The sequence below is a fragment of the Prunus mume genome, linkage group LG6 (assembly GCF_029339155.1).
Source record: "Prunus mume cultivar Tortuosa linkage group LG6, ASM2933915v1, whole genome shotgun sequence".
Taxonomy (NCBI): Eukaryota; Viridiplantae; Streptophyta; class Magnoliopsida; order Rosales; family Rosaceae; genus Prunus; species Prunus mume.
In genome coordinates, this window is record NC_142703.1 from 17,855,966 (window position 1) to 17,869,335 (window position 13,370).

At 38.0% G+C, this 13,370-nt stretch overlaps 2 protein-coding genes across 2 annotated transcripts; both read right to left on the bottom strand.

The window, feature by feature from the left end:
- Nucleotides 1–309: 309 nt before the first annotated feature.
- On the bottom strand, nucleotides 310–4,563 carry EMB2219 (Mitochondrial transcription termination factor family protein). The gene is made up of 7 exons (XM_008238674.3): nucleotides 3,836–4,563; nucleotides 3,247–3,655; nucleotides 2,831–3,046; nucleotides 2,472–2,579; nucleotides 1,499–1,773; nucleotides 809–1,357; nucleotides 310–701 (listed from the first exon to the last, which is right to left on the bottom strand). Exons 1-6 carry the CDS (start codon nucleotides 4,471–4,473, stop codon nucleotides 1,021–1,023), a joined length of 1,983 nt encoding a protein of 660 aa, XP_008236896.2. The 5' UTR covers nucleotides 4,474–4,563; the 3' UTR covers nucleotides 310–701; nucleotides 809–1,020.
- A 1,502-nt stretch (nucleotides 4,564–6,065) lies between these two features.
- Nucleotides 6,066–12,912, bottom strand: LOC103335655 (Leucine-rich repeat protein kinase family protein). The gene is made up of 5 exons (XM_089054713.1): nucleotides 12,636–12,912; nucleotides 10,114–12,412; nucleotides 8,683–8,811; nucleotides 7,863–7,885; nucleotides 6,066–7,211 (listed from the first exon to the last, which is right to left on the bottom strand). The coding sequence occupies exons 2-5, from the start codon at nucleotides 12,072–12,074 to the stop codon at nucleotides 6,598–6,600; spliced, it is 2,727 nt and encodes a 908-aa protein (XP_088910839.1). The 5' UTR covers nucleotides 12,075–12,412; nucleotides 12,636–12,912; the 3' UTR covers nucleotides 6,066–6,597.
- Between the last annotated feature and the right edge of the window lie 458 nt (nucleotides 12,913–13,370).

Consider the following 13,370-nt stretch of genomic DNA (forward strand, 5'->3'; position numbering starts at 1 on the left):
GTTTTTACTGGTTTCCCCATTTAGAAGTTTTTCTCACCGTACTTCATGCTGCAATTGCCTGGCTCAAAACTTGGGTTCAACGAATCTTTACCATTGCTGAAGGTTAATGAAAAAAAAAATCTTGCATACAATTCATTTTTCACATTGAATCTCTTGCATGCCTAGCGTGGAACCAGTTTTTCTAGAGAGATTTATACTAGAATTTCTCCAGCAGCAAAGTAGTGACCGATTGTCATCTAATTTCGTAATTTCACAGCCTTTGCCAGCCTCAAGCTCGAATCCTTTACATGTGCATGCTTTAACCAGCGATTTAAATTGAAGTATACCAAATGTATTAATAATAAATAAATAAAAAGGGGGCAAGAAAGGCCCCAGTATATACAATGTATACCTTTACAAGCGTAGAGAATCTATGAATTCTAACTAGCTACTCTACTACCTACATTTCTGGCTTTGGACAAGTCTAAGAGAATACTATAAATTAAAACAGATTTCTTGAGCTATACAACAGTAACTTCGCCAAGTACTGCATGAGAAGCAAACTTGCCAACACCCAACAGCAATGGCCGCCGAAAGCAAACGCCCTGCACTTCTCGGGCAACAGAATAGTGGAGGGAAAGGTGGTTCATTGTTTCTACTGCTTTCTTCTACATCATGCAGCGGATTCACTAACGCCATACGTCTATGAACTAAATGACCAACTGTAACATCATTTTTGACAACGGATGAGCAGAGTTCAATAACATATAAAGCACTTGTAAAAGAAAAATATATATCATAAAGAGAACATCAAGCATAGGCTTCATACCTAAGGGCATCATCTCTCTTCATGGTTCATACTCTTCACTGTCTGGAACATTGGAGACGGCAGTCATGGATTTCCTAAGCAACAAATCTCTTCCTCTTTTGACAGCTTGACTATAACTTAAGTTCAGTTTTTTAAGTCAAGTGATTGTGACTGGTAAGTCGGAGCATTGTTCATCTTAGTGTGTGGTACACCTACTGCGACAAGCAGAGTAATTATAATTCTGCCTCACTATCACTGTCATCAAGCATAGTTGATTCTGCCTCACTTTCACCCTCATCAAACATAGTTAATTCTACCTCACTCTCACTTCCATCAAGCATAGCTCCCTTCACAGGAAATACATCGTCATCACCTGTTTGGGAATTAGAAACATCCTCACACGTGACACCAGATTCAAATCTTTTGTGCCTTTCCACTATAGCCTTGACCCTCTCGTCAAACTCTTCATCTGTGCTAGCCAGCATGTAGCATAGTTTTAAATTAACGCAATTCTCTATCAGAACCTTGTGCCTTGGAATAATTCTGCCCTCAAGAGAGTAGCTGAAAAACCTGGACATGATTTCATCATGGTCAAATCCAATAGTAGAGAAGAAAGAAGATAAATTATTACACAAATGAATAAGCACAAATTGACAAGGTAAGGTTGAATTTGAATTCCCAATGCTTGAATTTCTGTCGTGATGCTTTCACCTTGGAAACTCAATGAGATCTTGCAAAGGGCGGACCATAGTTCTCCTCAAGTAACGGTACTTTGGACGGAGAACATCTATATTGTACCGGAGCAGCATGGGAAAATCAGCAATCATCTCACCCAAAACTCTAAGATGAATGCCAAGGGATAGAAAATATTTCACATTAACCTCAAGCTTATTCACAATGCTGCATCCCAAGAGCTCTGGTCCCAAAGCTATTACCTTTCCAATATCCCTCTCACTAACTCCAGCTTTGGTCATCAAGAATATGACCTGTATGATATTCGAGTAACATGTTACCAAAGGGGAATGCTAAAGGTTACTCCTTTTGATTAAAAACTGAACCTGGATATTAAATTTTTATCATGCAGGACCTACATAAATGCAAAAGTCCTCGGTACAGCTATCTGTTTTAATGATACTAACTTCTAACTATTTCATGAGTACTATCTGCAACAATTTTTGGGCTTTTCTCAAGTACACCTCAATCAATGAAGCAATTAAACAATTACCAGTTACATACAAGCCAAACTAATACAAAATCAAATAAGTTATCAGATTTCATTTAGTCTGTTACTAAAAATAATTTACTATGCCTACATATTAAACTCAAAATGTTATTTTCATTCATTCAATCAAATGACCTGATATTCTAATCTATTTATTTTTAGGGCTTCGAAACTAAAATTAACCCATGCACCAAACAGAATTGAACCTAAAACTCCACCTCACTTTAGTCAGCTTACTACAATATGAAAAAGGACGTATTTCCATGTTTAACTTCTAGAAATTTATTGCTACATAGATTTTGTGGTACAGAAAGATATACATAATTGTGTGGATGCATGTGCACGGATGGTGTGTGTTTCAGAAAGGTGGGCTGGGTGGGTGGGATCTGTTCATACAAATAACCGTATAACCTTAGGGAATGATAGGAAACAATAACAGAATTTGAAAAGAAAAAAACAAACCACTGGCCGGATTTTCTTGTAGAGGCTGTATGTTAGCAATGGAGGAAACTTTACAAGCATTTTGCCTATCGCATCATCGTGAATGCCTATGTCCTGAAAAAACTTTACCTGCATGATGGAAAATAAGTGCCGAAATCATCAAACATGTAGTTTGTCTATTTAGCATAAACCTATTATGCACATAATACATGAATAATTATGAGAACTAAACAGTAGTTGAGAGAACAAGGATACCTAAAACAGGATGAGATGGAAGGTAACCAAATGGAAAGAAGAATTCAGATAGATTAGATTGTTCAGGTTGGTATCATGATATGTAGGCATCTGAACCAAAGTTTAAGGCATGAAGTATGGCATACCTTTGGCACAATGGTTTTCTCCAAATCAACACAGAAAACCATCGGTTTTATGACAAGCATTCTCCTCATACCATCCCGAGTTATGCCATGGTAATACAAATACTTAACTAGAGGCTTCCATCTTTCCTCAATGCTACAACCCATCAGCTGTGGCCTAAATGCTAGCAATTTTCCAACATCCTCGGCACTAAGACCAAATTCCTTCAAATAGTCAACCTGGATAAACAAGAGCAGCATCTCACTACATGTATACGCAAATCAGTAAGTTTCTTTAAAAAAAATTTATGAAAATCAATAAATTCTATATATATGTTAATACACCCAAATCAGTAAGTATTAAACTCCACATTCTCCTGAATTAAACCCTAATATATATGATTTCAATCAATCAATAATCTGCAGAACGACTCAGCTACCTTTTGGTTCATCTCATCCAGAGTATAGTAGCCAAGTACCCGGGGATAATCAAAGACCATGGTACCAAAATCCTTGTCATTGATACCCATATCCAAGTAAAACCCGGCACGAGTTTTCACTTCGTCTAAACTGTAGGACAAGAGCTGCGGACATCGGCTCATGACACAGCCCATCCAATCCCTCCTAACTCCATTACTCTCTAAATACTCAACAATCTCATCCAATTCTTCATTGCTGCGCTCCAAAAAATGATCTCCCGCCTTCACAAGTGCCACCCCAATAAATCTCCCCTTAACATGAATTGACTTCAACCACAGAGCAAGTCGTCTAATTGAGCCGATGTCTCCCTTTGACAAGCAAATGAGCTTCCCAATTTGGGGATATGAGAGTGAATTGTGCTTCAACCACCTATACAATGACACTCAATTAAACCCAGTTGTGGACAAACAAATCCCTTTAATTCCCTACTTTTCATTTTAAGCACACTACTAACTAATAGCTCATGTAATTGCTACAAAAAAAACACATAAATTGGAAATTAAAAACCCCAAAGAAAAATACCAGAGAGAGAGAGAAGTGTTTGATTACCTGATACAGGGCACAACTTCAGATTCTTCAATGACAGTCTTGGCGCGAAAATTATAGGTGGAGCTGGAGAACTCCGGCGAGAGTTTCATGGCGGCGGCTTGGACCATGACGTAGTCAAGGAATTCGGTCAAGGTCTCGACCAAATTGGTGGCATAGGTGATGCCAAACTTGCCCTTGGTCCTCATAAACTCCTTGAAAATCTCTGCGGTGACCTTCCTGCGAATATCCAGGGCCCGCATTATCATCCGATGCTCATCGTCTTCATCATCAAGAGAAGTGAGAGAGGAAGAGTCGAGGGAGATAGAGCCAGGGAACTGAGGAGTGCGCTTGCGGAGGAGAGAGCGTTCCAAGAGCTTGGCTTTGTGGCCGGAAGGGTGAGGGTCTGGGTGTTGCTGGAGGTGGCTAGGGTTAGGGTTGGGGAGGTGGGAGAGGCGCTGGAGGAGGAGGGCGGTGGACTTGGAGTTGTGGTTCCGAAGAGAGAGGTCTTGGGGGTCATGGTGATGGGGTTGTGGGGTTCCGTGGAGACAAGAGAAGGTGTTGAATTTGGTGATGGAGTGTGCGTTTTGATGGAGGAGAATGTGAGGGTGGTAATGGTGATGTTGGAAAGGGAGTGGAGTGAGGGGAGAAGACAGCACCATTGTTGCTCTTTTAGGTTTGCTGTGGTTTTGCTGCTCCACAGCATTTCACAATGTTTGGAATTGGATTATGGGATATTATCCACCTCAACTCTCACTACAAGTGAATCCCAACTCAATCCAGAGTCATTCAAATTATCCATCTTTGATTGACTGAAGTGACTTGCATTTCAAGTAATTAACAGTGAGTTTGGATTGGATGAGGAAGTTTAAAAGTACAAAGGATTTCATAAATGACGGAAATTAATGTTCTAGAATTTGTAAAGTTTCGTGTTTGGATGACATATTTAAAACACAAAATTTAACATTTATTTGTAAAGTTGTATTTTTTTAAAACTCAATATCTCTTGGAATTTTAGAAATGACGACTTTTAGATAGAATTTAAAGTTTGGATTTATAATTTCCAAATTCCATGTTTTTCCCACTTGGAATTTCTAAATTTTTATGTTTTTTTATCCAAACACGAGAATTGGTTCATGTCAATTTAGAAATTCTGATTTTTGTCAAAATCCGAAATTTATTTCCCTTATCCAAACGCACTGTAAGAGAATTTATCATGTCCATTTCATTCTTTTCTTATTTCTCATTATCACTTGTATCAATAATTTAAAATAAATTGTAAATAAATTAGTTAATAAGTTGCGCGAACAGATTAATTATGATGTGATACTAAAGTATGATTGTAAAGTATAACTTGTGTACGCGTCACGATATAAAATAGATATTTATTAGCATTGCTTGGTAGTTAGAAATTTTAACACTGTCATCCCATGTATGACTTCCTTAGCATTGCTTGTTAGTTATTGCGCATCGTGTATTTATCCATGAGCTTCCAACTCAAGTGATGTTTTTTTCTTTTATGCGATCTCAAGTGATGTTATGATAATGTAAAAAATGATAAATTTTAAGTTCAAATCACATCGTATGAAATTACTGTGTTTTTTTTGGTCAATAGTATGAAATTACTGCTTTTAACAGACAATTTTGGGCCAAGGTCTAGTCCTTGGAAAATGGTCTTACTTATAGACTAGTGGTCTCATATTCAAACCCAATGACATTATGGTAATGTGCGAAAATCCTCCCTCTCCTGTAATTTAGATCATCGCTTGTGCCAAAAATACAGGTAGCTTTGGACCAAAAATGCAACTGTGCTATGGTGTTACTATGGATTGTCCATGACAACACCAAGTCCAATATTTTAGAAATATTGACAGATGAACCAAGTAATATGTTTTCTTCTCTTCTTTTCTTTATTACAAATTTATAAATAAACTCAATCTTATACATGTATTTATAAAAAAACTCAAACACTATTTAAACATAGAAACACACCCAAAATCAACCTCAAAATCAACAATTGTATATTTTTTGGGTGTGTTTATAAATGAGTTTTGAATGTGTGTAATGATGGGTTTTGAGTGAGTTTATAAAGTGTTTTGAGTGTTGGGTTTTTTTATAATTTCAGCCTCCATTTTGGGTGTTATAGTAAAACTCCCTTTTTTTATCCTGAAATGGAAAGTCATAATGTCAAAAGGCAGACAGGTGAAAGCTGAACGTTTCAGGGATCAGCGTCAGTCTATGTAGACTCTGGAGATAACAATCAAGAACCGGAAAGTCTCTGTATATAAAGAAGCTCTCTTCTGTTCCAATTCCCTTTTTGGTGTTGTGTTTTCCTTCTGAACCAAAATGTGAAATCTGCTTTGAATGAAGTAATCTTTGACAATTACAATTTACATTGACCAGAAACTGAACAGGAACAGAACAAATCAATTACACATAAAATTTGTAGCTTGTTTTCGCCATAAACATGCGCTTTCAACAAATACGAACCATATCCGCTGATGGCACCCCTGATCCTTCTCTCTCACCAAATTTTCTGTGAGTCCAGGTTCATCCTCAAACTACATTCAACATCCCAAAGATATAGCAATTTTATGCAACTTCAACTTCAGCATCCCTTAAGAGAAGCTGTGGACCATGGAACCACCCCCATGTACAAAAATTGGCTTGGAACACCACCTAACTCCAAAAACCAAAGAAGAGCTTGCTGGAGCACCAACAAACAGGCACTCAAATTAGCCTGCTGTATTATTAACAAAGAATCAAGAACAATCAACATGAATCTGCTAGTCCTGGTCAGGTCTCTCTACATCTTGTACACCAGATGGTTCAGGGAATATATCCCTAGAATGCCGTCTGCGTGAGGATGAAAGTTCACCACCACCATTTGGGCCACTTCCCTGTGAACCGGTGGTTCCTGAACGTTTTAAGCCACTCCCTCCTTCCCCTTTGGTAGTGGAGGCTCCTGGTATGACCACTACCTCAGACGAGCTGCGCCAACTACCAAACACAGCAGCATTCCAAGACCCTCTGGAAGACGTTGTTCTGAGCCTTGCAGAGCCAGAACTATCTTCCCTCACCACCTTCAAAGGGTTTTCCAAGGCCTTGAGAATATATCTCATTAGGGGGCGCCTTGAGGGCTTGGGATTTAGGCAGGACCTGGCCACAACAGCCATGGCCCACACTTCCTCTAATAGGTCCTCATCCACAATCAGAGATGGATCCACAATTTTTGTCACAAGTTCCTTGTCATATATACTGATGTATGGTAACGTCTGATCTAATAATTCCTTCATTTCAGCATCACTGGAAGCACTGATGCCCAACTTACCTGTTACCAGTTCAAGTAATACCTTCCCAAAACAGTAAACATCATAGGCACATAATGCTGTCGATGAACCTGGTAATTTGAGAGAGATAAAGAATTGGGTTATTCGAGTGCAAGAAAATAACAAAAAATAGCTAAGGATCATAATTCACTATGGACTAAGACGAACTTGAAGCCTTAGTGATAGAAACAAAAGCATAAACTACACCAGATTTAAAAATATAAGCTACACCACTTAAAGCTTTACCAAATAATAAGTTAGTCATTTGGAAATTAAATAGGCAAGAAGAAGATGCTTGCTTGTATTTTGGTTATGGCATTCAACTCATATAAGGATAGGAAAAGGCTTTTTTTCTTTTTGGCCCTTGTCATTTCCTGAAGAAAAAAAAAATGAAAGAAATGCTTGTATTTCTTTTTAAGTTTTCTCATTTTAGTTAAAACAAACAACAGAAAATTTTGTGGAACTATATTCCGTCAAAACATATGGAGCCTTTGAGCGTTATTAAACATGTCAGTCACTTTTTAATGCCTCCAAGATCCAAAAGCCTAAAGGACATGTCTAATAAAACTTTTATGAAAAAAAGAAAAAGAAATTAACATGTATAGTTGGCCCAAAGAGCCCAAGTCTGTTTCAGTGCTAGGAAATCAATAAAAGGACAGCAAGACATAAAAGTAAAAGGAGGTTAAAATGATGTGAAGTTTTATAACCAGATATGTACATACCAGAAGCACCTTGCTCAGATGACCTGCATTGTAAAAGGAAAACTAATAAGAACTGTATACACGCAGATCTATTAAATCTTTACAAATGATAATAAACCTAATGCAAAGGCTACACGTAATTCAGCAAAGATGAAGAAAGTAAACAAATACAATTAGGTGTATGATACTATTTCTTAGTTTGACAGGATCCACATCACATAACCTTGTTTCAGGCTTTAGCTTCGTTTAGGCGGCAAAGATAGCTAATACCAATTAACACAAATGTCTTATAAAAGATATGGCAGACAAAAAACATATGTGTCGTGTTAACAAGCAAATAGCAGAAGGAATACCACTGAGTCAGTTAAAAATTTGTAGGGGGTGGGGTGGGGGAAGATAGAACTCATCATGTGGTCACACCTAAGGGTTTTTCATTGGACATACAGATATCATGAGATTTTTTTTTTGTTTTTGGGACGGCAGATATTATGAGAATTAAAGAAACTTGTTTAATGTAGAAGATGTATTGCAAGAAACAATTACTAAAGCAGTACTGGATTTAAAATAAAAATAAAAGGCAAGGAAAACGTATGGAAGTAAGCAATTAGGACAGCAGCAAGGAACAGATATAAAAGAAAAATTACATGCTGTCTTTGCGAAAAAGACTAAACATGTCAGGAGTTACCATAGTAACTCAACAATTGACCGAATAGCAAGACATATCAAAAATAAATAGACAATAAAATATAAAACAAATAGAAATTGTTCCTCCAGGAATAGTCACAGTTTGGAAAGAGGAGACAGACAGGTGAATAGATACAATTATGAACAGGACACTTACTGTGGCAACCGCAGCAACCTGGTAATTCTGCTTTGATGAGTATCTCCTTCTTGAGAACAGACATCAGTCAGGCTCCCTAGTCGCACTTCAAATTTATCATCCAGAAGTATACTGCTTGCTTGAACATCCCTTCATTGACCAAAAGAAAGCTATGTCACTACATGCACCACTAGGCATAAGTTCTATAATCTGGCTTGTGGGATCATCAATTGCACTAACAAGAATGCTAAACTAACAAAACTGGGTTGCTCGCTCTCACCTAAACAAATTGACTGTTGACAAAGTGCAAAGATGCAGCACATAAAAAATTTCACTCATTGAAGAATTTACATATATAATTAACATATGAAAATAGAAACAGTTCCAATATTTTGCTACATATTTGTTTCTACCTAAACAGTAATCATCCAAATTTATATTTTATTTTATTCTTTTGAGAACAACCATGCTTTCAAGTTGGTCAAGTTGAATTTCAAGAGAGTGCCAGGCCTCAGTTCAAAACCTCAAACAGATAAATCATTACCAGGAAGCTTATTGAACAAATTTATAGATTCCCTATCTTGTGCTTGTGACATTCATTTGAGATACAAATCTATAGCTTTCCCATCACTTCTGTACTTTAAATATGCAAACTCCATTAACTAATCCACTGCAACAGCCATCTGATGCTGAATTATGTTGAAGATTTAGTCTAAAGTCAAAATGGCTTTTGACACATTCAAGCATATGACTTCATGCCTCAGGGATATTATAATCACCTCTTACAAGCTCCAACCATAATTGATGCTTGGCTGTTTTTATAAACGAAATAAAACAAGATAAAAACATTATCTTCCCTTTAAATTTGTCAAACACATTATATAGTTTCTTGTAACTGATAAACACAGGAGTATCTTGACCAATATATTTGACCATCTCTGATTTTTTTATTCCTGAGACTAGGAACAATGAAATTTTGTCGATAGAATAATATATGCTATGGTTCGTCTCAGTTCAATGTACTGAGAGTGCAAAATTTGAATGAGAGAACCTCTTACAAAGCCATAATTAGTCCATTGTATCTTTAGCTTTGGTGTCATAGAGCCTCAGAAATGAACAAGTAGTTTATGCGAGTTCCTAAATGGTTTTAACTTCTAATGTTGAACAAGTAGTTGATGCGAGTTCCTAAGTGGTTTTAACTTCTAATGTTGCACAGAAAGCCCTTAGAAATCCTAAAGATGCCATTAAATTAGTGCCCTTCTTGAGGAAATGTTACAGAAAATAAACTCCATCTAAAAATCAATGTTACATATCCATCTAAAACAAAGAACTAAAGAGATACTATAAGTCAGAAATAAAGGAAATTATGAGAACCTAATTGCATGGAGAATAAATAAAAAAATATCATAAGGGGAAGAATTGAAACTTAACAAGAAGTAACTTTTAACGTACCTGTGAACGAGGGGGGGATTGCATTCATGATGCAGATAGGAGAGACCCTCTGCTGCACCTAACGCAATCTTTAATCTTGTTATCCAATCCAATGACTGTAAACTATCATCCACTGTGTTGGTTTTCTTGTACAAGGAACTTGATAAGTCCCCATTTGGCATATATTTGTAGACAAGGAACTTCTCATTCTCATTCTCTAAACAGTGTCCCAAAAGGGGAACAAATCTTGTATGTGACACCTTATTAAAGAACTCCAATTCCTGTATGTATGCTTCCTTTTTCATTGAGCGTAAATCAATCCTTTTGATGACCACAGGGATCCCATTTTCCAAGACACCTCTGAAGAGATCCCCTGAGTGACCATTTTTAATCAAGTTTGTATTGCTGAAGTCACCTGCGGCTTGGAGCAGCTGCTGATATGTGAATGCATCTCCTACACTAGAAAAGTTAATTGATCCTCCAGGCGGTGGTGGACCGCTGCCTGTAGTAATTGGCCCTACACCAATCCCTCTTTCAGTTGTAGTGCCCCTCTTGCGTAAACATAGGAGTAGTACCACCAAAAACAACACTAAGAGCACAATCAAACCAACTCCCCCCAAAACTGCTGCTAATATGATCACCTTTTTATTGCTCTTCCCAGGAGGTTTTGCTGGAGGAGGAGGTTGTGTAGAATTTGGCTGTCCGAAATTATCAAAAGTCAAACCCCTACCATTATAGAATGATGAACATTCTGCCAAAGTCTTTTGATTCTTCACATTTCGAAGGCAGTTGCGATCAAGAGATGCACTAGTGCCCACATAGCCTGGTACACCACCTTGAAAATAGTTTCCCGAAATATCAATAACACTGAAACGTCCAAGTAAAGGCGTAAGACTTCCATAGAACAAATTCTGAGAAATATTGAATACTGCAGCAGTGGCATTAGCATTCAAGCTAGAATTGGGAAGCAGACCAGTGAAATTATTGCCAGACACATCAAGAAGACTCAATCCGGCCATTGACCACAGCACTTTAGGAAGACCCCCCGTGAAACCGTTGTTTCTCAGAACTATGACCTGCAACTGTGTTGAAGTCGGAAACAGATTGTCTGGCAAAGTCCCACTAAGCAAATTGTCTGCAACTATCATTCTCTGCAAGTTCCTTAACCCCCTCAAATCCGAAGGTACCGACCCGACCAATATATTGGCACTGAGATCAAGGTCAACCAGGCTATCAAGGTCCCCAAGTTGAGCAGGTATTGAAGCAGTTAACATGTTACTTGAAAGGTTCAAATACTGAAGCTTCATGAGGGTCCCAATGCCCAGAGGAATGGAGCCGGATAAGTAATTGCCAGAAATGTCAAGCACAGAAAGATTCCGAAGATTGCCAAATGAAGTAGGAATGGATCCAGTGAGCCGATTTCGCGAAAGATTAAAAACGGAAAGGCGAGACAACTGGCTCAAACTAGCAGGAATTGTCCCAGTAAGGTTATTATGAGACAAATACAGACCAGTTAGATTTGATGAATTTCCGAGACTCAATGGAATAGGACCAAGTACAGAACAAGAAGTGAGATCAAGCACTTGCAGGGACCTAACTTGTTGGCCAAACCAGTCAGGAATGGAACCCGGAAGCAAGAAATTGGAGGCATTAAACGACTGCAAAAGGGTGAAATTGGCTAAAGCATCGACTGAAAATTGTGGGTTTTGACTGCCAAGTCGAGTCCTTCTAAACCCAGAAATGTTAATCCCAACAACTCTTCCATTCTGGCAATAAATCCCTCTCCAGATTATGCAAGGGTCTGCTTTTATGGGCCAATCCCTGCTTCTCAACCCTAAGGACGATCTGAGCTCAAGCAGAGCCACTCGCTCAGTGGTTGAACCCAATGGCAATGGCTGGCTCTGTTGCTCAAATGTGGGCTCAAACAGCAACACCACCACCAAAAACAAGGCACAAGAGACTATGCTTCGCTGATCCACCATGGCTCATAAAGATCCAACCATGCCCATCTTACCTCTCTCTCACACACACAATCTCAAACATGACATGTGTTTGACTGCTATAGAACTCCCCAGAATTACACATGCCCTGTACACAATAACAATGCATTTCTCTTTCTAAAAGCCCCCAACTCTCTCTCTCTCTCTCTCTCTCTCTCTCTCTCTCTCTCTCTAAAAGAAAAGCCAAAATGGAAGACACTTACCTCAAATTCACACGCTTTGAGTCTCCACTAGAAACTGTTGAGAGATGGAGAGAGAGGCAGACAAATCTGTCTCCACTTTCTTTGCTTTCCTTTCTTTACTCCCAAAATCTTCAGCTTCTTCAGTTGACAAATCAGGGTGAAAAAAAGAGAGAAAAGACGTAAAATTTAGAAAATGAAAAACCCATTAATTAATTATTAATAAATTTTGAGAGAGAAAGAGAGAGGGACAGAAAGTGGCTGGTCAAAGCTCAAGGAGCAACTGTGGACTATCAACAGCTGCAAACAAGAAACCAAAAAAAAACACAGAGAGAGAAAACCAAGCCTTGATTTTCTCTCTTACCTTCTCTATTTTATTTGGTTTCTGTGTTGAAGGGGCTGCTGTCACTGAAAGAGATGAAAAGTCGAAGTCTTTAGAATGTGGGCTGGTCAATGTGGTAGTGGCTGAATCAGCTGAGTCATTGACTCGGTGATTGGACTCGTGACTCGGTGATGGGTTTGAACCCAGGTCCGACGCCGGTTCTGTCTGTGAGTCTCAGTGGGTTGGGTTGATTTTGACCTCCGGTAATCCCGCCCATACCAGCTCACACCCATCCACTGTTTTTTTTTCCTTTCCTATTTTTCTTCTCTTCTATGGAAATCTTATAAACAGCAAAATTTTATATTTTAATATTTTAAATTTAAAAGAAAAAAAAAGTGAACAATGGAAATGTTCTATACAATTATTGCTGTGACCTAATTGTTTAGGGAATTTACTAAAGGGACCATTGTGTGATTTCTTTTGTGATTTCTAGGCTGTCAAGCATTGGGAATATGTGTCCATGAACAAAAATGGATGCTCTGTTTTTATTTTTTCTCTGAGAACAAATGGATGCTCTGTTTTTAAAACACTATCTCTGACTCCAGGAAACAAAGGAATGAAATTTGGGTAAAATGGTAGGTTATTTTTTTAAATCCAAAAATGGTAGGTTTTGGTTGTGTAAAATTGGTGTGTACTTGATGGCCTTTAATGATACTCTGTAGTACATGATCATTTTTTCTTTGGAATTAAAGTTTGTCTTTTTAGTGAAATGATCAT

Bases quoted from the DNA above. Each gene is read 5' to 3' on its own strand.
- LOC103335655 (XM_089054713.1), bottom strand. From the start codon at position 12,074: ATGGTGGATCAGCGAAGCATAGTCTCTTGTGCCTTGTTTTTGGTGGTG. The intron at 7,886-8,682 runs GTAAGTGTCCTG...TTTACAATGCAG, and splicing joins AGGTTGCTGCGGTTGCCACA to GTCATCTGAGCAAGGTGCTT. The intron at 7,212-7,862 runs GTATGTACATAT...TCAAATTACCAG, and splicing joins ATCTGAGCAAGGTGCTTCTG to GTTCATCGACAGCATTATGT.
- EMB2219 (XM_008238674.3), bottom strand. From the start codon at position 4,473: ATGGTGCTGTCTTCTCCCCTCACTCCACTCCCTTTCCAACATCACCAT. The intron at 3,047-3,246 runs GTAGCTGAGTCG...TTGTTTATCCAG, and splicing joins TGGATGAGATGAACCAAAAG to GTTGACTATTTGAAGGAATT. The intron at 1,358-1,498 runs GTGAAAGCATCA...AATCATGTCCAG, and splicing joins GATCTCATTGAGTTTCCAAG to GTTTTTCAGCTACTCTCTTG.